We start from the raw sequence: 24,867 nt of genomic DNA, 5'->3' as shown, positions 1-24,867 counted from the left end.
GTCAAAGGTCAATAAAAATACACTATTTCAAAATAGTACTTACAGATATGCCATCATCAGTCACATGTTTGCTTGAAACAAAGACACTGGCCATTCTATGAAATGAAAACACTGAAGTTTTAAAATAGATCTTTAAAGGATTGTTATCTGCTCTTTATAGATAGTGGTACTATTTATATCTCTATGTTATGGTTACTGAACATTTAAAACTTAGTTTAGATGGGACAGTTTTGTTCTGTATTGGATAGCGTCAAGGTTTATGGCTGTTTTTATTCAGCACAGAATGAAATCTACAGGTTCAATTGATATGTGACACCAAGTTGGGGTTTTTTTATAACTGGTATCAGAATAGTTGATTTTAATTGATTGTGCCTTGTTTTCTTCTGCTTTTCAAATATATGGGGAAAATGAGAAACAATTTATTTTCATAGGAGTGACAGAAACACAAATTTCCCTGATTGTAACTGTACAATGTCACATGGCAAACTTGAAATTCCTTTCAGATCATATTGAGACCAAACACAAAGTGTGGTAAAATTGACTTAAATGGAAGAAAGTAGATTCATACAAAGGAATTTAGAACTGACAAACAAAACCACTTTTCTTCTGTATCATTATAATAATTATTATTGGTTTATTATTCAAAACCAGGTGTTGATGACTATTTACCTCATTTTGAAATCTTATGGCAGCATTTCTCAGCTTGTAAGAGGGAGCAGCATCAGGAAGGTGCCCTCTTCACAATGCCTGCTACCCGCTGGGTGGTGGAACAGCTGTGGCTGCAGACCCTGCCCTGCCACCCCATGGCACTCCCGGCAGTCCAGTCCCTGTAAGCAGCTTGCCCATGCTAGCAGAAACCTTGTCTTTGATGGGTGGAGATGAGAGTCTAACCAGCTGAACTTACTTTCCCCATAGACCTGTCAGAATTAGCTTCAGAACTAGGGAAACAGGAGGGCACACAGGCAGGGTCATAGTGCTGCTCTGACTGCCTTTCTACTTTCTCTTTTCTCCAAGACCCAAAATAAGAAAGGTGTAAGATACATCTGAGCTCAAGGCTTGCTCCTATGAAAGAAATAATAGGTTAAAAGCCTTGGTTCCACACTGATCCTCCCTTCCTGCTTTCAGCCATGTGTTCCACCTTTTTGTTGATTTTGCAGCTTACTGTGTCCCTACGCAAATTGATTTCATTGCCTATTTAGTAAAATTTAAGAGGAATTACAGAGAATTAAGCGCCCTTACAGAGCTTATGAAGCCAGGCAGGGAGATGAATCTGAAAATTAACTACTGCTAAAAGAAATCCTCCATATATGTCACGTTTGACTTGTCTTAGTTGCCTGATCCAGTTTACCACATGGTCATGTTAATATGCCTGTAGATGCAAAGCATGCAGCTGTGCAGGGCAGGGGAGAGGAAAAACTGTTTTTTCAGAAGCTGTCTCAGTTGATATCAACTTAAAATATGACAGCCCAATGAAAGGTGGAGTAAGAGTAGTACTAGTCATAAATTTTCAAATAGTAATTAGTTAGAATACATATTCAAGAGTGTAGCAGTGAATCTGCCTTGTATGGGAAGCTGTGGTTTGAGTGTCTTTCAAAATGGCTTTTTGTGGTCCCTGTGCTGGCTCGTGCTTTCTTCTTCCCAAAATCCCCCATGGCCAGTTCTTATCTCTGTCTCAGGAATGTCCTGAGAAGATATCAAGAAGTCTTCTCATTGGACCTTTTAACCCCTTCCTGCGATTGGGTGTCCTGTAAGCCCCCTGACCCCGTAATTGGTCACTCTGTGAATCCTCCAAGACCTATATATGTAACTGCCTCATCAATAAACTCCCTCTCTCGCCTCCTCTCCACGTGCTGTGTGCTGTCTCTCCGGCTGCCATGTGGGTGGGGGGAGGTGTGAGCACCTAACCCCTCCATGCGTCCAGGACCCTGAAGAAACCCCTGGAGCTGGAGTAACCCCTTCCCTATCCACCTCAAGCCGTCGGAAATGGTTCCTCAGATGGAAATGGAACTAGGACTGGTGCTGCCCCACATCATGGGAGGGGAGAGAGATCCAGACAAGAGGTATAGGAAAATGTGGTTAGGCATCAGTACCTCATTTCAAGCCTAAGGAAGAGCCAAATATAAGTTTCAAGTGTGAAAATCTGTTCAATCTATTAAAAATTATATGATATTTAATCACCCTGAAATGACAGTGATAGTAATAAGCTCAAAGGTGTTGCTTATTTTGTTGATTAAGTATGTAACAGACATTGTTATGGGCATTGGAAAAACTCTAAGCTGTACTGACAAGATCTTTGTAAGGATGGTAGAAACCAAACAGCCTTTTATCCTCAGTTGACTGCCCTTGCTTGGGTTTTTTGAACACTGGACTTGGATAATAACAGCAGAATCAAGATGTTTAGAATACTACCATCCTTCCTGTATTTTAATGATGAAATTAGATTTTCCTAGATAACATCAGCAATTTTTTTGTTGTAAAATGTAAATTTCATTTACAATGAAAATGCTGTAAAAAATGCTGAATAAAAGAACTTGGAAGAATGTGCAGAGCTCTTAGAAATCCATTTGTGTGGACAAACTGAAATGGTCCACACAATTTTTAGTTGTGTATTTTTTTTGTTAACATTAATAAAATTAACTAAGACTGTTTTACAGTCTTTATTTTATAAAAGTAATTTCAAACCGAGAAATTATAACCTTTAATTCTGAAAATATGAAAATATTTTTATTCTTTTTTTCAAAAGCAGATGTTTGGTCAAATTCATAAATAGTCAGAAAACTGACTGCTGCCAGCATAAGTCTGAAGCAAAAATTGCATTCACTTTTCATACTCTGTTGTATAGAACACTCAATACTCAACAATATTAGATGCAAATTTAAGTCCTGTACACCCCAATACTCTGTGAAAGAAATGTCAGTAAAATTGATATGTAAAGTGTCAGTATAAACTGTGCACCAAATGATGAACTATTTTATATGACCAAATTTTCTCCATAAAGAATTATACTGAGAGGGGTAACTTGCCAGCCACTTGGAGACAGAAAAAAAATAGAGAATGACCTTTTAGAGATTGTGTTCCAATTACTGATATTTCAGATAGGCTTGGCTGAAAAATTCGGGCAATTTTTGTGAAATACTTCAGTCCTATATGAGGAAGATAATAATAAAATATTACATCATATAAACAAAAGATATGATGTCTATTTTATGAAGTCTCATTTCAGAGCATTCAATGTTAGTATTGTATTTAGCAACAAAATGCATCTCCTGGATAATGACGTCAAGTGAAGAAAACCAGAATAAATTACAAAAGTTCCCAGCTGTTACCTAAACTTCAAAGCTCACTACTAAACACACTGACTATTTTAGATCACAAAAAACTTTGCAACAACTTCATGCACTCACATACTTAGTAAGACTGAAAGTTAGAAATTTCTACCAAGTTTTTATTAATTTACTTACCAAGAATGAAGAAAAAAAAGCAAAAAAACCACCCTCCACCTTAAAGAGAAACAAGGAAGTCCCCGTGTTTATCCACATATTTGTGCACATATGGCTTTTTTTATGTTTGAACATGTGTGGATAAAAAGTAAAACAAAATGATCAAAGCTTTCTCAAATTAGGATGCATCAGTAAAGTTTTTTCCTGGACCATGCAGAGCTGCAAGGCAGGCTCTGTCCTATTGAAGCCACCTATTCATCATGTTGGAATATGTTTGTACTAAAACCTGGAGTTTAACATAAAGTTGTAGGATTTGTATTATCTAGTTAATAATAATGAAGACAAGCATCAGAAGATGTAAGAAGTATGTTTCCTGAAATAATAGAGGTGAGGTAGTATAGAATAATCTCCTCCTAGCCATGCCCCCTTCCTGCAACTGCAAAAATTCACCCTATCCTGGCCAGAGCCAGGACACAAAGAAGTAAAGCATCTGTTCTGACTTTCAATCTTTGTGTAATACATATGGGGCACAGAAATTTTATAAATTTGTCAAAAGAAATGAAACTAAACATCTCACAAGAGATTTCCTTCCACTTCTCACTTTTTAATTCACCTTTTACCACCACAAAGTCTTAGCATAAAAGTTTATAAAAACACTGAACCACATATTTTGCATTAATGCTTCTGGAACACTGAAAATGAGATTAAAAGAGAGTTACGTGAAATTATTTAATTTGAAACTGAGTTTCAATCTATGTTAGTGCACAAAAATTATTTTTACCAGAGACTTATTCATAATGGACAAAATAGTACAGATAATTCAGTGTGAATGGGCACAGCACTTAAAATGCCATAACAGAGTCATTGGGAAATCACAGTCTTTCTGTTGAAGCAAGTGGAGGTATTCATACCAGCTAAGGTTTATTTGGAAAACACTGTAACTTGATTGTGATCTATGAAAGTAAATTACAGAAGTTAACTGATACACTTACCTACAATGAATGTTTTTAGTTAAATCCTGCTAATTTAATAGGCAGATTCTCCTGACTTCATTGAGTCTGCACAAGGGGAAATAAAGGCATGAATTGGCATTTACAGGTGTGTTACACTTAACAATAGGAAAATTAGGCTAAATTGATTAATGGTGTAAAGCACTTATTTGTGCTCCATTAGTAACATTTTATTATTATTATTATTTTTTTAGATAAATTATTTTGTTGCAGTGGCAAACTTCAGACCAATAATACCACTTCTTTTTCAACAAGTAGAAAAAAAATTAAAACCCAGGGATGTACCTAGCAACTGAAGATATGACTTTTCAGGATGAAAGTTAGTTACTTATAGCATAATTTGATCTGACCTTCTATAACCCATAGCCTTCAAATCTGTTTTACAATATCAGTCTATAAATATGAAAAGTGTAAAATTCCTTAATCACAAAGAAGCTAAAAGCAGGATGACATTATAGAGCAGCAATTGGTTTGCTGGGGGCCAAAGAGAAATGTCACAGTTAAGCTTCTGAATTCTTACTCTTGTCTTCTTGCTAATTATTTTTTAACTTCACTACAGTTCTGTGCTTTACTCTTGCAAGCTTCCTAGTGGTTTAAAGTTCAGTTTAGATTACCACATGCTGGTAGTTGTAATGGCCATGGGCTTCACATCTGTTGTAAGAGGGAAAATAGTCAGAGACAATCATGTAGAAGGTAGTGGAGGTAAAAGCCAGCCTGTAGGATATTTCATAGGCCAAAGAGGCCTTACATTTCAGATGTAAGTTTGTGGAAAACCTTCACTTATTTCTATTGTAGAATTCTCCTGCCTGGTGTCTTGATTAAATTCCCTGTTTGGAAAATCAAAGCAACAAAAAAACAGCTGTGAAAAACTCAGTTTGCGCATTAGGTCACAAAACATTTTTACTCTGTTTAAATGACAGTTAACAACTAATAAATCATAACAAAACAATTCCCTTAAAAATAATTTGTGCAGTGAAGCAGTTAGCTACAAAAACCTCTAGCTAAAGACAGATGGGATGCAGTCCCAGCAGTTTTAATTAATCAATTAGCAAACATAATATAAAATATATTAAAGAGATATCTCAAAATTAAAAGTAATTGCATTTAATTGGAGGCAAAACTCCATATTTATCCTTAGCTCTTAGAGAGATTTTTCCAAGTTAGTACACTAAAGAGACTATCAAAAACAGTGTCAGAAAACGTGAAAAATATAAAGTTACTTGCAGGAACTTTTAGCACAAATGAAGTCTGTTTATAAAGAAGAAATAAACATAGCATATAGAAACTTTCAAAATGAGTACAAGAAGAGATCACCAAGTACCCCTAGCAAATTTTCAAGTACAAAATTCTCTCTGAAAGAAATAGCCCTTAAAGCTATTTAATTCTGTGAATACTGAAGAAATAATTAGTCCTCACAAACAGCATGTCCCTCCTGACTAGAGAAAAAAAATACTGATGTAATGAACAAAAGAGCAGATCAAAATGCTGACACAAACAAAATGGGTTTTTTTTGTCATTTTATTCTAAAATTACTAATTTTGAAAAACTTAAAAAACTAGATATTACATGGACTTTTCACAATCAGACTAGGGGAGTTTCAGTCCCAGTGAAGGTCAATGGGACCTGTGCTTTTCAGACACATAGATTATTTATTGAAAATCTTCCCTTAGTGTATGTCGTCCTCTATGTATTCTTTTCTGCAATTACAGAAGAATGGTAGATCAAGCAGACAAATGGAAAAGAATCAGCAGAAAAAAAAAACTACAACATTTGAAGAACTACAATAATCCAGGTTACAGATTACAGATGTTATATTTATATAATGGCCAGTCTTCGCGAACGAAGATCTGGGGAAAGGTCTTTTTACCTTTCCAGCCTGCGCAATGGATTTTTTAGGTGAGACACAGCCTGCGCTGAACTGAGCCCACCCTTTAATCCTAAGGTTCATCTGCCGGGGCCAAGCAAGCTTGGACAATGGCAGTGAGGTCCTCAGGACGTAGGTTTGTTTAGAGTGTCCTTCTCATAGATGGATGGCCTCACAGGGCTAACGGGTTCCATCTGTCCGGGAGACCGAGGAATCGAACCCGGGTTGCAGCAGTAAGAGTCCTGCATGCTAACCACTAGGCCACCAGGGGGTTATATTTATGTCTCCATACTAATACAGTGTATACACTCCAGCACTACAGCAAAATTCAGTCATGAGTGGTACTTTTAATCATTTCCATTTACACTGCAGACATACCAACTCTACAGTTGTTCAAAATAAGACTTCATGTGATACTTAATTGCTGAATCCCTCTAATATTAAAATGATTATATTGAAATTGTATTCAACATTATCACTTCAGAGAGAGCCAACTTAATCTAGTTCAACTTCCCTCTTAGAAAAGTTCTATATAGAAAAAAAGACAGTCCTTTATTATTTCAATTTAAATCTTCAAGAAACAACAAAATTAAGGTTTATCAGACTAGATGTTTTTAAATTATTGGTTTGGAAATTCAGTGATGAAAATTTTTCCAGTCCTTCTGCAGCACTTTCCATCAAAGAGTATGCTTTTATGCTATCAAAAGAACAGCAATGCAGCTTGTGTATTCAGAGAATTAGAAAAGGTTTTATACAATACATCTTTTAATTTTATGCTCAGCGATGAAGCTGTGCAATTTCCTAAGTGGATAATACATTTTCTCAATATATGTGTTGCTTCTCTTGTTCCAGCTACATCTCTAGGTGGCCTTTAACAACAGACATTTCTTTTTTCTTTTTTTTTCACTGACCTACTGTGTAACCAAAAAAAAATTGGAGTCTTATTGCTATGAAATGCATATATCACTTGCTATTAGAAACAGCTTGTGAAACAGCTTTTAAAGGAGTTTTGGCCATCACTTCCACCATTTAACATGCTGCAACTGTGGACCAGCTTCAAAATTGCACTTGTCTGCATTGTTTGCATGCAAAATTAAACCTTGAGTTTATCAGTAAAATGCAGCATTATAGTTTTATTTTAGATTTTCATGTTTTTAATTTATTGAAATCACCTGAAATAAAATTAGGATAGAGAAATACACAATCATAATAAATATAAAAGAAATATTTTAAGGATTTGAATGGCAGATTCTGCAAATTATCTCAAAGTATGTTGCTATAAGCAGACCTGAACTCACCATTGTCAATTCCTGAAGGTAAACAAATCTGGAGAAGGAAGTATACCTAACCACCTCCTTCATGACCAGAGAGAACAAAAAGTCCATTTTTTAAAAAAAATCCAACATTTATACAATGTGCAAGGTCCCTCTTCTGCTTTCAAAATTTTCAACTTTTTTTGTGTCGGGTTTTTTTTCTCTCTGAGTCTACATATCTATCTCATTGAAATGTCAATCAATCATACCAAATCTTCTAATGAGGCAGGTTTTGACCTCAGGCTCTTTCAGTTTCCTGCCTACACAGCATGTTTCTTTTAGAGGCCTCAACATACAAGTAAAATTTATAGCAGAAGCCTTTTTTTTCTCTTAAAGACTGTGATAGTGAAGGAAATAATTCAGTAAGTAAAAAACACATTGAAGATTCATGCATAACTGAGTGTTGTGCTTCTTTGTGTTTAAAATGCAGTCTAGTAAAAAAATCCCAAAACAACAAATGAAAAAACCCAACAAAACAACAAACAAATGAAGAAACAACCTCCCACATGCACACTTATAATTATATCTGTGCCTCTTTCAAGTGGTGGCATTAAAAAGTCTTATTCTACAGAACGTCATTGTGTATAATAAGTATTCTTAAGGATAATAACTTACAGTCCGTATGATAAGTTTTATGATATTTCCAGCTTCCTTTAACCACAAACTCAGCTACAAGTATAATGCAGAAACTTCAACCTACCACTTAACACTCACAGTCATTGTAATAAATACCAAAGGTACAATGAGAGTAAACAATGTAAGTAATATTTTAAATTCAAATGTTTTTCCAAAGGTTGACTTCAAATATCAAAACTGAAACTCTGTTATGTTACAGACATAAAAATGAAATACATATCCTGCTGAAAACAGCCTAAAATATGTGCATGTAATAAAGGAAAAGAATAGAAAAAAATCACTAGTATCCACATTTCAGAAATTCTTAATTTAGATGTATTGAGATTCTGTAACCAGTTAAGATACACTTAATGTCTTTGGGCCTTTGTCAATGTGAATTTTAACATTGGTAATCCATGTTTCTTGAATTTCAAAGTAATTCAACCACTAAACCTTAACTTTTTTGTATAAAGCCTTAGCTGTGCAGATAGTGGATGCACTTGATGTTGCCTCAATACACTTTGGATTCCACATCATCTCTGAGAATGTGGGAAACATTCGTTGTTCAAGCCATATCTCTGACAACTTTTTTGAAAGAAAACATCACCACTCTAGCCTATCACCTAAATCCAGTACTTGGTATATGTAACATAATAACCTTCTCCAGCAGGGACACTAATCTCCTAAAGTATGACAAGCTCCCTTTTGAAAACAATTTTTTACTCAAACCCTACTCATTCTTATAAATAATCAAACCTGAATTTTATTTTCTTCATGAATTTTCTATATCTTATTTCAGTGTTTCAAGTCCTTGTCCAGACTCAGTATCAGGTCAAGTTCCTAAAGGACCTAATTTATGGTTTTGAAAAATATTGGTATAATGTTATCAACTTACCCTCTTCTTTCAGTACAAAAATATGCTCTTAATATAATTCTCTTTTTTCCACTTAAAGCTTCAGTGTACCTACCCCTCATCATATTGACTACGTGTTTCTGAAGGTTATCTTAAACTCATTAAAACCATTTTTTGACTCATGATTTACATTGATTTCTCCCTTTTGTTCTTTTTATGTATTTACACACACACTTCTGCTCTTGTACATATTTACTGTACATAAATACACAGCACTTGAACTCAAATTTCAAAATGCTGTGTATGATAGTAATACCATCAGAGGAAAAAAAATTAATAAGCAATTCTCTATCATTTTGTGACTTGGGTGATTGCCGGTGCTGCATTGCAATCAGGTAAGTTCATATAGACATATTTTTATCACCTTACAGGTTTTATTTCTTATTGTCTGAATGAGATTATATATATATATACACATATAGTTAGGTGAACAAGCTTTCTTACCTGCAAAATTGTAATTTGCTGTCACATAATAAAGCTTTCTTAAAATATATGTATGTTTTCTTGATCAATTTTTATTTTACAGCTTTGACTTGTGTTTCAACATCTGAAGATACAAAAGGTTAATCTGTGAAAGTTCTATACCTCCATGCTGAAAATGTATTTATGTTTTTCTGTTGATTAAAAAAGCATATGACGAATACAAAAGAAAAAAAATTGTCCATAACCTTCCAACACTCAAAGAAGAAAGATTTAACTGTTTTAGTCAACAGAAAAATGGTCTTTTGGATGATTCAATGAGTGTAAATAAATAGAGGGGATTTATTTTCACTGGAGAAAGAGCGAGGAATGATAGCTTGGCTACCCACAGGCATATATATCCACTTAACTGACATGCACCTGTTTCAGATGCTGGTCTTCTTGTTCTTAGTATATTTGCTTTGTTTTTGCAGGTGAAGGAAGCCATTGGGGAGATGTTTAATTGAACTCTGGTATGGAGGACAGACACAGAGAAGGCAGAATGGCTTCCAGCTCTCACTTACAAATTACACAGAATCCTCAGGGATCTTTAACTGGCAGACATTTGGAGGAAATTAAATGCTAATGTGTGCAGTTGCGCTTCCTACACCCACAGACACCAAACATATAACGACACTAGCTTCTCCTCTGTTTCAGCAAATTCATAGTAAATGCACAAGGTATAAGGTTAAATCTTATGAAGTAAGGTAAGAATTCAATATCAAATCATGCACTTGCAGTATAACATGAGCCTAGATATTTTCAGCCTTAAACTGTTTAAATAAATGACAAACACTTTTTTTAAGTGTGCAAAGATATGGCACTACTGCAGAATTACAGAAGGTCCTTGTTGAATACTACAATGTGAATCATGCCCAGGAGAATACAATTAACGATGTTCTGGGATGTCATTAAAGTTCTTAGGCATAAGTTCTCAATATCTGCATCCAGAGAAGAAAAATGTTTTAAGTATTTCCCACTTAAAAGCTTAAAAAAACAGTTCAGCAACTCAGGAGAAAGAGTGTGTACCAATAATGGCACAAACTGAGTCAGGTCACAGTGGAAAACTCATCTTCTTTTTCATACTCCTCTTCTTTGCAGGTTATGACAAATGTTTGCATTTGTATAAATGGTAAATTATGGTATTATGGATGTTTTGTTACTATTCTAAAATGACAGAAGGCTGGTGTCTTTAAGAGGGAGCAGAGTGTAAACAGTCAATTTAGGAACTAATGGTTTGGAAAAATGGTTTGAGAAAGCATTGGATGACCACATAAGTGGACTTTTAGAAACCAGTCAGCAACCAAATATATAAAGAGTTGACAAAATTTATAAAACATATGCTTTAAAATAGGAGGGAAAAATAGATTTAAAAGGAAAAAGTTGATTCTGTGATTTTGGATATCTGCAAAGAACAAAAAAAGTCCAGCTATTTCCTTAGAAACCTAAAATTGGGTACTAGCCGAACGCCTCAGCTGAGTTGCTCATTTTGTAGTTAGTGAAGAGAAATAGCTAATTTAAAGACAACTTAGATTACTAATGGTTAGGGTTTTAATGCTGAGACAAATTATGTCCCAAGTTCTTACCAACACTAATGATGGACGTTATTCTATTGCTTGTCACAGTATAAGTTAGACACAATCTTTGTGTGTGTGTGGATAATTGATGCTGTAAGAAAAAAGAGTAGCTAAGCAGAGAAGTAACCTAAACATAAACTTTTGACAGTGTGATAAGTTGTGGCTCTTGAGATCCTTTGACACGGGAAGACTGAATACCAGCAACAGTCATTTGTTCGGCATCCAGTGAATCTGAGTGAGCCAGTCAAAGTATTTTCTACATCATACTAGCATGGACAGCATTCAGAGTTGCTCAGGGAGAAAATCTGAGGGGCCCTACAGCCTCGCAACAAGATCAGGACCATCTCATTGACTTCCAGAGATGCCATTGAGGAGAGGAGCACTTGAAGCTAAAGGAGGATGCATGACACATCTGAAACCCCTATGCTGACACTCCAGTCTCTCCTGGACTTCATGTTCTCTCACAGAGAACGGGAAAGTCATGTAATTTTAAAACTGTGTATATCTGTGATGAAAGTGTTTAGGTATTTGTTTATGCAGGTATCAGTTTCCACACTGTCATTTGGTCTGACACCACAAAAAAAAAGATAGCTTGCTTCTTAAATGTCCCTTCCATATGATGGTAGTATAGAATACAGACAAGCTACAAAATTGAGCCTAGTAGAAAAGATGGACTTGGGATTTGTTTGGAACTGCACATATATATGCTACAATAAATTTATTGCAATTTAATAATAATATTAAATAATAAATAAATAATAATCTTGAACAGATTCTCAGACAGCCATCTTTAAGATGGTATACATAGCTATATGGTTTCACCTACAGACCTGATTCAACAGCCCCCATTCAAGGTGCATATTTTTCCTACTTGTATTTCCTAACTATATATCCCATGCTTTGTAGACCTGCAATCACTGACTTGAAATTTCTAGAAGCAATACAGATAAAGGTTAGGTGTTTTGATGTTAAAGTTCTTTTTGAATCAAATCTTTTGTAAGTATAAAAAATTTTTTAAAAACTTACAGTAGAGGATTTTTCAGAATGTTGAAACAGTCTGATAAAGTAATAACTGAGGTGATACAAAGGTTCCAATAAATGGAACAGTAAAAGAGCATTTTCTGCAAAATAATCACAGAATCACAGAATATGCCAAGCTGGAAGCGACACACAAGAATCATCAAGTCCAACCCCTAGCCCCATCCCTAACAGTCACATCATTTGCCTGAGATGTCATCCAAAGGCTTCTTGAACTCTGTCAGGTTCGGTGCTGTGATCGCTTCCCTGGTGAGCCTGTTCCAGTGCCCAACCACCCTCTGGGTGAAGAACCTTTTTCTAATATCCAACCTAAACCTCCCCTGACACAACTTCAGGTCATTCCCTTGGGTCCCGTCAATGGTGACCGCAGAGAAGAGATCAGTGCCTGCCCCTCCTCTTCCTCTCACAAGGAAGTTGTAAGTGCAATGAGGTCTCCCCTCAGTCTCCTCCAGGCTGAACAGACCAAGTGACCTCAGCTGCTCCTTTTATGGCTTCCCCTCAAGGCCCTTCACCATCCTCATTGTCCTCCTTTGGACACTCTCTAAGAGCTTAGTGTCTTTCTTATATTGCAGTGTCCAAAACTGCACACAATATTCAAAGTGAGACTCCCCCAGTGCAGAGCAGAGTGGAACAACACCCTCCATTGACCGGCTGGCAATGCTGTGCCTGATGCCCCCAGGACACGGTTGACCCTCCTGGATTCCAGGGCACTGCTGACTCTTATTCAACTTGCCATGGACCAGGACCCCCAGGTCCCTTTCCACAGTGCTGCTTTCCAACATCTCATTCCCTGGCATGTATGTACATCCATAACAAATAAGTAAATAAATAAATAAGTAAAATAATAATATATTGAATCTCCTACAATTGCAATATGTTCCATACTAGTGTATAAAATCCAAAACTTTGGTTAATTTTGTCATCTTCTTCAGAGTTACAGGAATGCAAGGATCACTGTATGATTTTGTTTTAATAAAGCAAAAAAGGATTCAGAATTTAATACTTTTTTGTATATTTTAACCTGATATGGAGTGGAGAGAATGTAGTAATTGAATTTTTCTATGTTCAGAATTCTTAAAACTGTAATGAAGAGGAGCAGTTCATTTCAGGAAAAATAAAAAAATGTTTTTTAAAACTTTAAAAAGATGGAGTAATTTTGCTTTTAAAAAATCTGAAATTAATGTGTTTTATTTTCAAAATATTATAGAAATTTTAATTTTAACTTGCATCATCTGTAATTTTTAAATTATTTGGTCATTAGATTTTGAAAAAATGGTCAAATGTGTTTCCCAGATGAACTTAAAAAATTATTTTTATGACAGCAATTCCTATTGCCTAGAAAACACAGAACTTCCTAGTGTGTTTGAAGCATATTTTTCTCAGACTCAAAGGTACCTTATGGTATTCTAATGCCTAATGGGGAACCTTAAAGGAGATGGTGCCAGACATTTCTTAGTAACACCCAGTGACAGATGAAGGGCAATACGCACAAACTGAAATCCAGTAACTTCCATCTAAGTATAAGAAAAACATTTAATAGTGACAGTGTTGAAAGACTGGAGTAGGTTGCCCAGAAAGGTTTGGAGTATCCATCCTTGTAGATATTCTGAATCCAACTGGAATAAGTTCTGAATGACCTGTTCCAGTTGGCTCCACTTTAAGCAGACTAGAGGATTCCAGTGGCTCCTTCCAACCTCAGCTACATGTCATTCTTTGAATAGAAGGTAATAAAGCAGTTAAAGTGTTAATTCAAATATTTAAAGGAAACAAACAAAAAAAGACATCATTCTACTGAAAAAGAGTTTCTTAACACAGATTATCAGACTAAAAACTGTCTCATCAGAGCACTTCTCATTGACTCAGAGCAGAACCAAGTAAGGTCCCAGTTTTTAATTTCTGTGCTTACTGTGCTGTTCAGAATGAAGGCTCTATATGCATTGGAAGTAATCCATCATGATGCCTGCAAACTAGACCTACAGTCCGTGTAGCTTGTGAAAGCTGCTGTGAAATAGTAGGGCAGAATGAGAACTGTACTGACTGTGGCACAAAGAGAGAGAGAGAATGACAGCAACTCATTTTATAGATTGGCCAAAAATTTCTTTGCCTTACTGGTAGTACTTCTTTTGTTCCGACCTTGTACTTCTGCTGTTGCCAGGCTCAGTTTCTTACTGTGTCTGGAAACAGAACCCTCAAGGCAATCATTGTTCTTGTTGGTCTTGTTTAGTAATAAAACATTCAGTTTCTGGAAGTTTGTTTGTTTGTTTGTTTTAAGGCTAAATTCAGAACTTAGGGTTAAAACACACTAAGAAAGCATTTCTTAGTGCTAGGACTATATATGCTACCAAAAACAAAGCAACTATTTTTTTTTTTTTACATACATGTTATGGAAAAATATATACAAAATCAAGGCATGCCAACTGAGAAAGTGAACTGCAGAGCACACTTTTTCCTTTACCTTGTATAACATAAAGGATAATTTTTATGATCCAAAGTTAATAATTCTGATAATGGTTTCAACAAAGCAAGATTGAATGCATTTCAAAGGTTTTTAAGAATACTCTTGATTTTCTCTGAAAATAAACTGCCACCACACTGGGCTAAGCTTTAACCACCTCCCATCTGGTAGTTTTAAAATACTAGACTAGTTAAATAAAGTTAGAGGACTCCTATTACTTTAATATCTAACTCTAGCAGGTAATAAGAATACTGCAGAGCATCTTGAATGCACTATATGTAATTAGCTCTTCCACAATTATGAACTCAAAAAAAAAAGTCTCCAATTGAAGAACACCAATGGGATACCAAAAATCCAAAGGAGAACAGAAAGGCTTGATACGTTTGTTTGATACCAAAGTATCTTCCTGTTCACAGGAAGATATTTGCTTTACTAAAAGTTTCCAAACTTACCCCCCATTTAATACTTTAATTCTTGAGTAGTTATTCTCACACAATCATGCTGATTCGTGCCTTCCTTGAAGCTGAGATGCTAGTCAGATGGCTGGAAGCTATCCAATGGCTACTTAGCAGAACCCAGATAAGATTTATGAGAAACTATTGCTCATAGTCTCATGAACAATGTTCATTCTTGTGAAATGTCAGTGAGTTAACTGGTTTGTATCAGAAAAGTGAAATTCATATTGCCAGTCATAGCATATATCAGTTATAGTTACAGCCACATGCTGACATCCATCATCATTCATTTTCCAGTCAGGCGTATATGCTCTGACTTTACTTTTGTTTAGGGATCTTACTTCCCATAGAGCTTGGCAGCTACTGTAGAAAAGTCTAAAAAAAATGCTGAGGTAGTATCATGAATTTTTGGTACTTCACTTACAGTTTAATTATTTTTCATGAAGTTATGATACTAACTTGTTGCAAACCTAGTCGTACAGGGTACAAAGAGACCTTCCCATATCAGGAGTTTCTTTTTCATGAAGTTCTTGAAAAAGTCTAGGATTTAAGATAAGCTTTGTGAATAATTTTTTAACTTCTAGCTCTGAAAAGAATACACATTTCTATGGACAAAAGAATTAATATTCATGACTGTAGAAGCATAGTCACATCCTTGAGTTTTCATGCCAGAGTATGCAGAGATGAGTAATTCTGTTGAAATGCATATGATTAAAATGCAGATCAGCTAAATGTACCTTTTCATTTTTGCAGGTTGCAATGTGTTTTGTGAACCAGAGGATTAAATAATAACTTTGACCACATAACCCCACAGAAGACCTCCACAGAGGCTGAGTTGTCTTTTAGAAGAAAGAAAGGACCATTTCTCTTTCTTGACTTGAAAGACAGGATAAACGTTATCTCCAGGGCAGACTTACAACCCATAAATATGGTTCCCCAGACTGTGAAAAAGATTACACTGAAACCACAGTGCTGTCAGCCCACATATTCTGGTCTAGGTGGTTTGAAGCACTGTAGTCTCTGTGCTGCGTATAATAGATCTTATTCTAGGCACCTAAGTACTCACACAATATATATTTTTGCTTAAGGTCCAATGATTTAAAATTTAGGAGTTGCAGCATCAGCCCTTCCAAATGCCAAGAAAATGAATCTTTGCTTTCAAAATCCTTGGTTTGATATGGCTTGTTTCATTTGAATCAAAACCAACATTTCTTATCTTCAGGAAAATATCCCAGTCCCAAAATCACTGAGCTCTCTTTCCTTCCTCTTTGGTGTTCCCTGCCTCATTTAGAAAAGGAAGATGTCGATTTTCATGTTGGCTAGGTAAAGGATCAAACTTCTGACCCAATGTGTGTGTTTGGGATGGATACACATGCATGTACTGACATACTTTCTAGTCACTCCTTGCTGTCAAAATTCCTATTGGAACAAGTCCCTCTAAAAAGGGATCTAAATAAATTTATAGACTAAAAATGTCACCCTGGATTTATTTATTACATTTTTCTATAATATATAAGCTTTGCTGGCTCAAGATACTTTGCATTCTATTAACTGTCAATATCAGTACTACGAAGAAAGCTATTACCAACTCTGATTTGAGGACCTAATCTATTACTTCTTATGGGACTCAGCACAGTGCTATGCTAACACATTTATGATCTAACTCAGAGATCTTGGAACAAAACTTCAGAGATTTTGCTGTTCACTTCACAAAAAAAAAAAAAAGGCTCTTCTCAGTCATTAGAGCTACAAGCAGAACCGGCCCTCCCACAAGAAGATGAACTATGGCAGAAGAAGTGATAGACCTGGCACTGCAAGCTCCAGGGATGAGGGGAAACACACTGAGCAGAATCTACCTGTGGTACTGACTGAGCAGAAGTATCACAGAGAGGCTTTATGTATGGAATGGCCCTGTATAGTAGTTGTGCCGTTATGACTGGGGTTAACAGTTGGAATTTATGGACGTAGTTACAGTAACTTGTGAATTCAGCAAAATATACTGACAAGGCAAAAAAAACTGCTAGTTCTGTGTGCGTGTACATATATATAACATTTTAATTGCTTTGAATTAAAATAACCTCATCACATTACATGACAGTTAAATCTCCCTCAAATTATTTCAATATTTTTACAAGTTTCATGAAACAGTATTTTATATGTCTTTCTTTCATACAAATAGGGAAATAAAAACAGAAAGCAAGATTGTGATATGCGTGATCAAAACTGAGTAGCAACCTTCTGTGCAGTTTTGTCCCTCTTTTTCTTATGGACTCAAGTGCTATCTGGAATAAGTATCTAATTTTATCAACTCTCATTAAAATTGTGTGCAGACTGTTTCTTGGGAATATACACATTTGTCTATATTGGAAATATAATTTATCATTGGTTATAAGATCATGATTAATTTTTGTTTATGGTTTACCATTGATTGCATATCCTTTCCACAACCATAGCAATTTAGAATTTAATAAATAAAAATAACAATTGTAGTGGTTTAAAACAGGTTTTCCCCCCTAGAGCTAAGAAAGTGGTAAACCCCCAGGGGGTGGTGACCCTTGGGGTTTGACCCAATCAGCGCTCCTGCAAAATATAAACATATCAAAGAAAGAAAAGAAAGTAGTTGTAGTAGTTGGAGAAGAGGTGGCCGTGTTCTGAGGCCACGAGGAGCAGGGGCAGGAGCCCCTTGGGTTTCCGTCCCCCCCCCAGCCCCTTGGCTGGGGGTCCAGGGACTCGGAACAATGCTAAAACTGGACTGAGTATCTGTAGTTGAAAGCTGGGGGAAGCTTCTACATCGGGAGCAGCAAAGGGAGCAGCGACAAACAGGCTATGGAGAGCAGTGGCAAAGAGCCAAGCAGATAAGAAGAAGCAGCAGAGCTGCCGAGCAGGAAGACACAGAGATCTCTGATGGAGAGAGAGAGAGAGAGAGAGAGAGAGAGAGAGAGAGAGAGAGAGAGAGAGAGAGAGAGAGAGAGAGAGAGAGAGAGAGAGAGAGCAGAACTAATCTCTATGGGTAAGAACTGAAAACCAAAACTCCCCCAAACTTTCTTTGAGATCCCTCCAAAAATGGAGGGGGTGGACTCCTATTAATTGGAAGTCCTAAATGCAGTGGTCCTGAGAGCTCAGCCAGGACGAAATGTGTGAGAGAGGACCTTGGGCCCTCCCTTGCTGCAGCTTCAGAGAAGCTGGCAGCCATCTTGAGGCAGAGCACAGAAGCTCTGCGAGGGGCTTGAATCCCCTGAAGATACCAGACTGTCACGAAGGCTTCTGCACTTCGTCGACATGACCGTGGTGGAACAACCTTTGTCTGGGGTAACGCAGCCCACGGAAAGACCCTTCGTTTGCGTCGGGGGGCCGAGAGAGGCTTGGAGGCCTCCCTCGTGAGTATTGGCAAAGATCCAACAACTTCTGCTTCATGAAAGACACAGAGAGCCTGCTGCCCTAGTAGACTGCTGCTCAGAGACTGGAAGGGGTCTTTTTTCTTCTTCCCTCCTGGACTTTTATTTGGAAGGGAGATTTGATCCATTGTAAATACTGTATGTCATGGTAGAGATAGAGTTAAGATTGTATGTAATGTACTATACTATTTATTTTGTACAGTGTATTGTAATATATTCCCTTCCCCCCATTTTGAGTCTCGTGTGGTGTCTGGAAAACCCATCTCACACTGAGTTGAGATGAGGGAGGGGGGCTAGAACTAGGGAATTGGATTTTGGGGCTCTGAAACCATGTCAACAATGTTTTATTTTATCTTACCTGTTTCTACAAAAATTATCAGCACAATACAACTGAAAAGAAACTATGAAAATGCAGAATAGTGATAGCTGAGTAGACTGGGGAAGATGAATTGCTACTCTCTTCTTTAAACACATGCTTTTTAACACTGATCCTACATACAACTATTCCATAGGGTCCTTTGGAGTGTTAGTTACCCATGCATTCCAACACTCTGCTTTTGTGGAAGCCTGGTTCTTCAGGATTTCTGTAGGGAAAACATGACCAGAAAAAATGCAATCAACAGCTTTCCATAAGCTGCATTCCATTTTGTCTTAATGACAAGGAACCCCCAACAACATGTATCACCAATGAAAAAATGAAGAAGCTGACAGCCATATGTATACATTGACAACTGGGAAATACAATAAATTGCTAAAGGAAACTAAATGTATTCATGAAACTTCTAAGGCCAACGCTGGAAACAAAATATTCTAACACTGATATGTGACCTGAAGTTGACACAGATGGCCAATTCATCAATCAGTCATAATACAGCATGTCAAAACAGTATAAGAATATTTCTGTGTTTGAAACAAAGCCAGGTGAAATATTCCACTGTAAGTGATAAGAAATTACTTTCTATCCTATCACTAAATAAAATTACATTACATGACATATGATAAATATTTAAAATCCAGTTTAGATCCTATTTTTAAGTAATAAAATTTGGGTATTAAATTTCAACATGTTGTTAAGTGCCAGGCTGTAGTAGACAATTCAGAATATATACACAAGCTAATCAGACTAACTTGCAAAGAAGAACATTGAAATTATGGATCAAGGAGCAGTCTGCATGACTGATGTTGATTGTTCAATAAATTTTAGATTACACTGTAGGCTCTGGGCAATTTGGACCAGCTAATGTTATCCCCAGCATTTTGAAATGGAAATTGGTTGACCAAAGCAAACATGTTAGCTTCACAACAATTTCATAAAAAAAAAAACAAGAAAAAAAAATGTATATGTGATACAGTCTATAAATACTTAACAGATGGCAGTGAAATCACTGCCAATTTAACTCAGCTCATATATACATATATGTCTTCTCAGCCAAGATTTACACCTACGTGTATTCTAATATACACTCATGTTTATGTGCACGTTTGATCATTTATATGTGTGCGCATATTCATATGCATAAACATCACTCAAGGCAAAGGAAATTACTGATAGAATCAGTCTTAAAGGTACTTCTTAACCAACCTGCCATTCATTTCAGCCTTGCATGGCATAATATTAAAAAATCATTCTTTTGTCATCTTAAAATCTCTCAATCATCTATTCAAACAAAGCAATATGACATTAAAATTTCTTATGCTGATATCTCAGTGAGGAAACTGGTTTAGCTGTCTATCGAGAGTCAGGAAAAATTTTCTGTGTGATAGTAATGTGGAGGGTTTTTTCCTTTCTCTAGGAGAGAAAGGTGGTTTGGACTTGTGCTTCCCTCTTTTTTCCTATTTTCTTTCAATAAAAAATTAATGTGCACCATGACAAAATTATCAATTTGCCATTAGCTGCTAGAAAAACAAAACTTTAAGAGCTTTGTAGAGGCCAGACATGATTTGCTTGCTAAAGAGTTAATACTGCAGTGGTTTTGGGAATTTCCTGTGCAGGATTAGGTGAAGAAGGAACAGGGAATGAGGGTTGTGCAAGCAAGTGAAAACCTTCCTGATTATAATGAAGCATCTAGATAACTTAGAGTTTGTCAAGAACAAAGAGAAACGTAGACAACAAGGTGTGCAGAACTCATCACAAAATAAGGAGAAAGATTATCAACTCGAGAAATAAATATATGCTGAATCACCAAGCAGCAGTTCTCTGCAGCAAAGTCTGTGCAGGAGGAAGGTTCTAATTTCCTTCTCGTTAGGATTCCTGTATATCCTAAATTAGATCTATATTCTCATTTAGACAAATGTTGAGCTGGCTTGTTTCTCACACTCACTACATGCCTCACATAGATCCAAACATAGCATCATTAAAGTACATACCAGATTTCTATTTCAGTTAGAACAAGACTTGACCAAAAAAGCTTTGGGGGAAAAAATATAGTCTGAGTAAAGAAGTTATGTAGAGATCAACTAAGTGATCTTTGCCATTATATGCTTTCTCTCACAGTAAGTCTTGGGTTCTGGTTTGTTTGGGTTTTTTTAAGTGAATATTTAGAAATCATAAAGCATTATTTCATACCTACAATCTCTGAATTACATGAGGACAGATGTTGTAATATGACATAAACCTGCAAAAACCTGCTCTGATGTACATTGCTTTTTATTCCTGAAGATACCATATAGAATACCATAATTTGTTTCCCAATGAACAACTGGGAAAGTATCCTTCATGATGGATCAGTCTGCCTCAAAATGTAATTTAAACTTCTTTTTTTTTTTAATAGAATTGAGAAACTGATATGTGAAGGTCCTTAATGAGAGTACACTTACTCATAACAGCAGGACAGATAATCTTTTCCAATTTTCCCTTTACCACCAACAGACTTTTATAAAAGCAGAAAGGCTTGTTCATATTGTGTACATGCAGTTCTTTTCCTTTTCTTTTTCTATTTTTAGATAAAATGTAGATATAACTTTTACAACCTTTCATAAAATAACTGGCAAAAAAGTCTACTGAACATTATATAAAGTTTTGGCATAGTGTAATTGCCCCCCCTACAGTCCACACCTGCATAAGAAATTTGTGGAAGAAAAAAGTAAGGCATCATGGAGTCACCGAGTTCCATGCATGTCCTCAGTCTAACATGCTGGACATTAATCTCACATGGTACATCTTTCAAAACTTCATATTAGTCTTAAAAGAGTCCAGTTCTTCAACTCACTCAACATTGAAGAACAGTATTTACATTTACAGGATAGATCTGTATAACCTTGTTAACACCCTTGTTCATGATCTAATGTGTGAGAAACAAACCCCTCCAACTGAAGTACTAGATTTAGAACTTCAGAATTTTATTGTTAAACCCACTTTGCTTAAATAAATACTAATTTTAATTTTGGTTTGCACTGATTTTTAGCTTCTTTGGCTTCATATGTATTTTCCTTGCAACCTCTATAGAAATATCTCTTTTCTGTAGCTCAGTTGTAGCTCACCTACTAAGCGTTGCTAGACTCCTCTATGACTGACTACAACTCTCCAACACCAAGAATTATCCTTGGCTTGATACCTTACCGACTGTATAGACCTATTCATCTGCAAGCTATTCAGTGCCTTCCACATGTCATGCACAATAATTTTCTGTTCCAAAAATGCAACAAAATACGGCAATTCTTATATTCTCAGTTTTTATTTCCCCATAGCCTGGAGCTACCTACAAGATCATCTAGTCCAACTGTCAGCTTAGCACCACCATAATCACCCCTCAACCATATCCTCAAGCGCCAAATTCAGATGCCTCTTAAACGTTTCCAGATGCAGTGACTCCACCACCTGCCTGGGTAGCTTATTCCAAAAATTTATAATATCTAATCTGAACCTCCCCTGGTGCAATTTAAGGCCATTTCCTCTCATCCTTTCACTTGAGACACGGCAGAAGAGGTTGATCCCCACGTCACTACAAGCTCCTGACAGGTAGTTGTAGAGAGTAATGAGGTTCCCCCCTCTGAGTTTCCTTTTCTCCAGGCTAAACAACCCCAACTCCCTCCACTACTCCTCGTAGGATATGTTTTCTAGACTCTTCACCAGCTTCCTTGCCCTTCTTTGGACACGCTCCAGCACTTCAGTCCTATTCCAAGTGAGTGGCCCAAAACTGAACACAGTACTCAAGGTGCAGCCACACATAGTCAGAGATCTCTCTCAGTCCTAACCCAAGATTTTGTTTAAATGTATTAATTGAAGACAGGTGGTTTTGAAAGTCTTCAGGAAGAGACTGAACTGATGAGTTCCATCTTCATTGGTCTGCAAAGCCCTTTTTATATTATTGTAATATGGGCCATTCCCTTTAAGTGTGAGCAATGGAAAAGTCAGGTTTTTTTCTTTTGTAAGTTAGGTGTATTTTTACCATTCCTGCTAGATCAGGCCTGCAGGAAATAATAAAGAAAAAGATACTAGTTTCTGGCCTGTTTCACTTAAACAACACATAAGGTATCATCTTTCTTTTTTTAGCATGAACACAGATTAAGGAAAATGGAGTTCTTTCCATGTTATGCACTACCTTAAAATCAACTGCAATTGCCACAAAGGCAATAGAAATGAATATTAAACATAGCCCACTGTTGACTTAGTATATCTTAGTTTTTCATTTGGTTTCTTTGAGAATATAATTTCCTCTTTCCCAGATTTATTATTTGGTTTTCCTTTCATTTTCTCCCCCTCCTCTTTCTCTTTTTTCATTCCAAGCTTTTATCAGAGATAAAGAAATTCCTGCTTTTGACAGACAGGATCTAGATTCCATCACCTCAAAGCCTGTTCAGCTTTCATCAGGAGTCAGAAGCTCTTGCTAAGACAACTTGTTTTCACCTATTAAGCAACTAGCTTGGAAAAAAAGAAAAAAGACAGATTTGACACAAGATGTAAGTAAAGACCGTCTCATGGTAACAAGCCCTTTTAATCCCAATCAGATGATCACTTGGATGTTTCATGCCTCTGTTGTCTTATTTGCCCTTTTAATTACCAAACTTTGCTAAAAAATGAAAAAGCGAAATAAATATCACAAGTGTTTAACAATACTGTCATTCATGCTAACTTACCTAACTCTCTCTTTAATTTCATTCTCCGTAGACAATGAAAAGAAATATGAATCTGCAGGTGATAATTCATGTCTTTAAGACATACAGTAGAAGTTTCCCATTTCTTCCATTTGTTATAGAAGAAGCAGAGAGGTGCTGCACAAGAATTTGATTTTTGGACATTTAAAGTTATGGGCTAAAAATCCCCCCAAAGTGTATTTTTCATTAGTTTGCATTAAGCCATAGTGCTGTCTACTCTCTTATATGGATCTGAATCATGGGTCATCTGCTGCCACCACCTGCGACTCCTAGAACGCTTCCATCAACGCTGCCTCCGTACAATCCTAAACATCCACTGGTCAGACTATGTGACCAATATGTCTGTTCTAGAACAAGCAGCAATCACAAGCATTGAGTCCATGCTGCTGAGAACACAGCTGCGTTGGGCAGGACACGTCTCAATGATGAAGGACCACCACCTCCCTAAGATCCTGCTTTATGGTGAACTTGCCACCGGCTGTCGCAAGAGAAGAGCCCCAAAGAAAAGATACAAGGACTCCCTGAAACAACATCTCAGCCTTGGCCAGATTGATCAACATAACTGGTCTACTCTGGCCTCCAATCGGGAGGTCTGGAGACACACCATCTATAACGCTGCTGCTTCTTTTGAGAAAGCACGCAGGATCACCCTTGAGGACAAAAGACAATGCAGAAAGAATCGTGCCTTGCAGAATATACCACCTAAGGAGTCCTTCTGCTGTGCCTTTTGCAACCGGACATGTCTATCTCATATTGGCCTTTTTAGCCACCAATGCGCTTGTAGCAAACGCGGGTAGAGCCCTTCCCAAATCTTCGTTCATGAAGCCTAGTCATGATGATGATGATGATGGCATTCTGTGCAATTAATAATATATTCTGTGGGTAAAGAGATTTAATAATATAGCTAATTTTGTGATTTAACAAGTGTTACAGAATTACTTTAAAGTTTAATAATTTTGTTCATGTTTGCAATTTAAAGTAGCACCCCCACTGAAAAGATATTTGTTTTACAAGTAAAAAACCCCAAATAATTATTTATCACAACAATTAAGGGAAAAAGGAAAGCAGATAACTTCAGTGGAAAACCTATACCTCTGGTTGCCACATTGGTATTGAAAATGTTGGGGTTTTATTAATTGGCATCCTTACAGAAGTGAAGTTTGAAATAACATTTGAAAGACTGTTTAGTATTGTGTTCATGTGTATTGATCTGTTTAGTATTGTGTTCATCAGTAACCC

At 36.5% G+C, this 24,867-nt stretch overlaps 1 protein-coding gene across 1 annotated transcript in view; it reads right to left on the bottom strand.

Moving 5' to 3' along the window:
- Positions 1-6,933: 6,933 nt before the first annotated feature.
- GPC5 (glypican 5) overlaps positions 6,934-24,867 on the bottom strand; it is a 303,582-nt gene continuing 285,648 nt past the window's right edge. The window contains exon 9 of the mRNA XM_027675181.1: positions 6,934-7,011. Within this exon, the coding sequence (XP_027530982.1) occupies positions 6,934-7,011 (78 nt within the window). The remainder of the gene's footprint in view (positions 7,012-24,867) is intronic.

The sequence above is a fragment of the Neopelma chrysocephalum genome, unplaced genomic scaffold, assembly GCF_003984885.1.
Source record: "Neopelma chrysocephalum unplaced genomic scaffold, ASM398488v2 Primary Assembly neopelma1_25, whole genome shotgun sequence".
NCBI lineage: Eukaryota > Metazoa > Chordata > Aves > Passeriformes > Pipridae > Neopelma > Neopelma chrysocephalum.
Note: the sequence above shows the minus strand (reverse complement) of the source record. Positions and strands in the feature narration are given on the sequence as shown.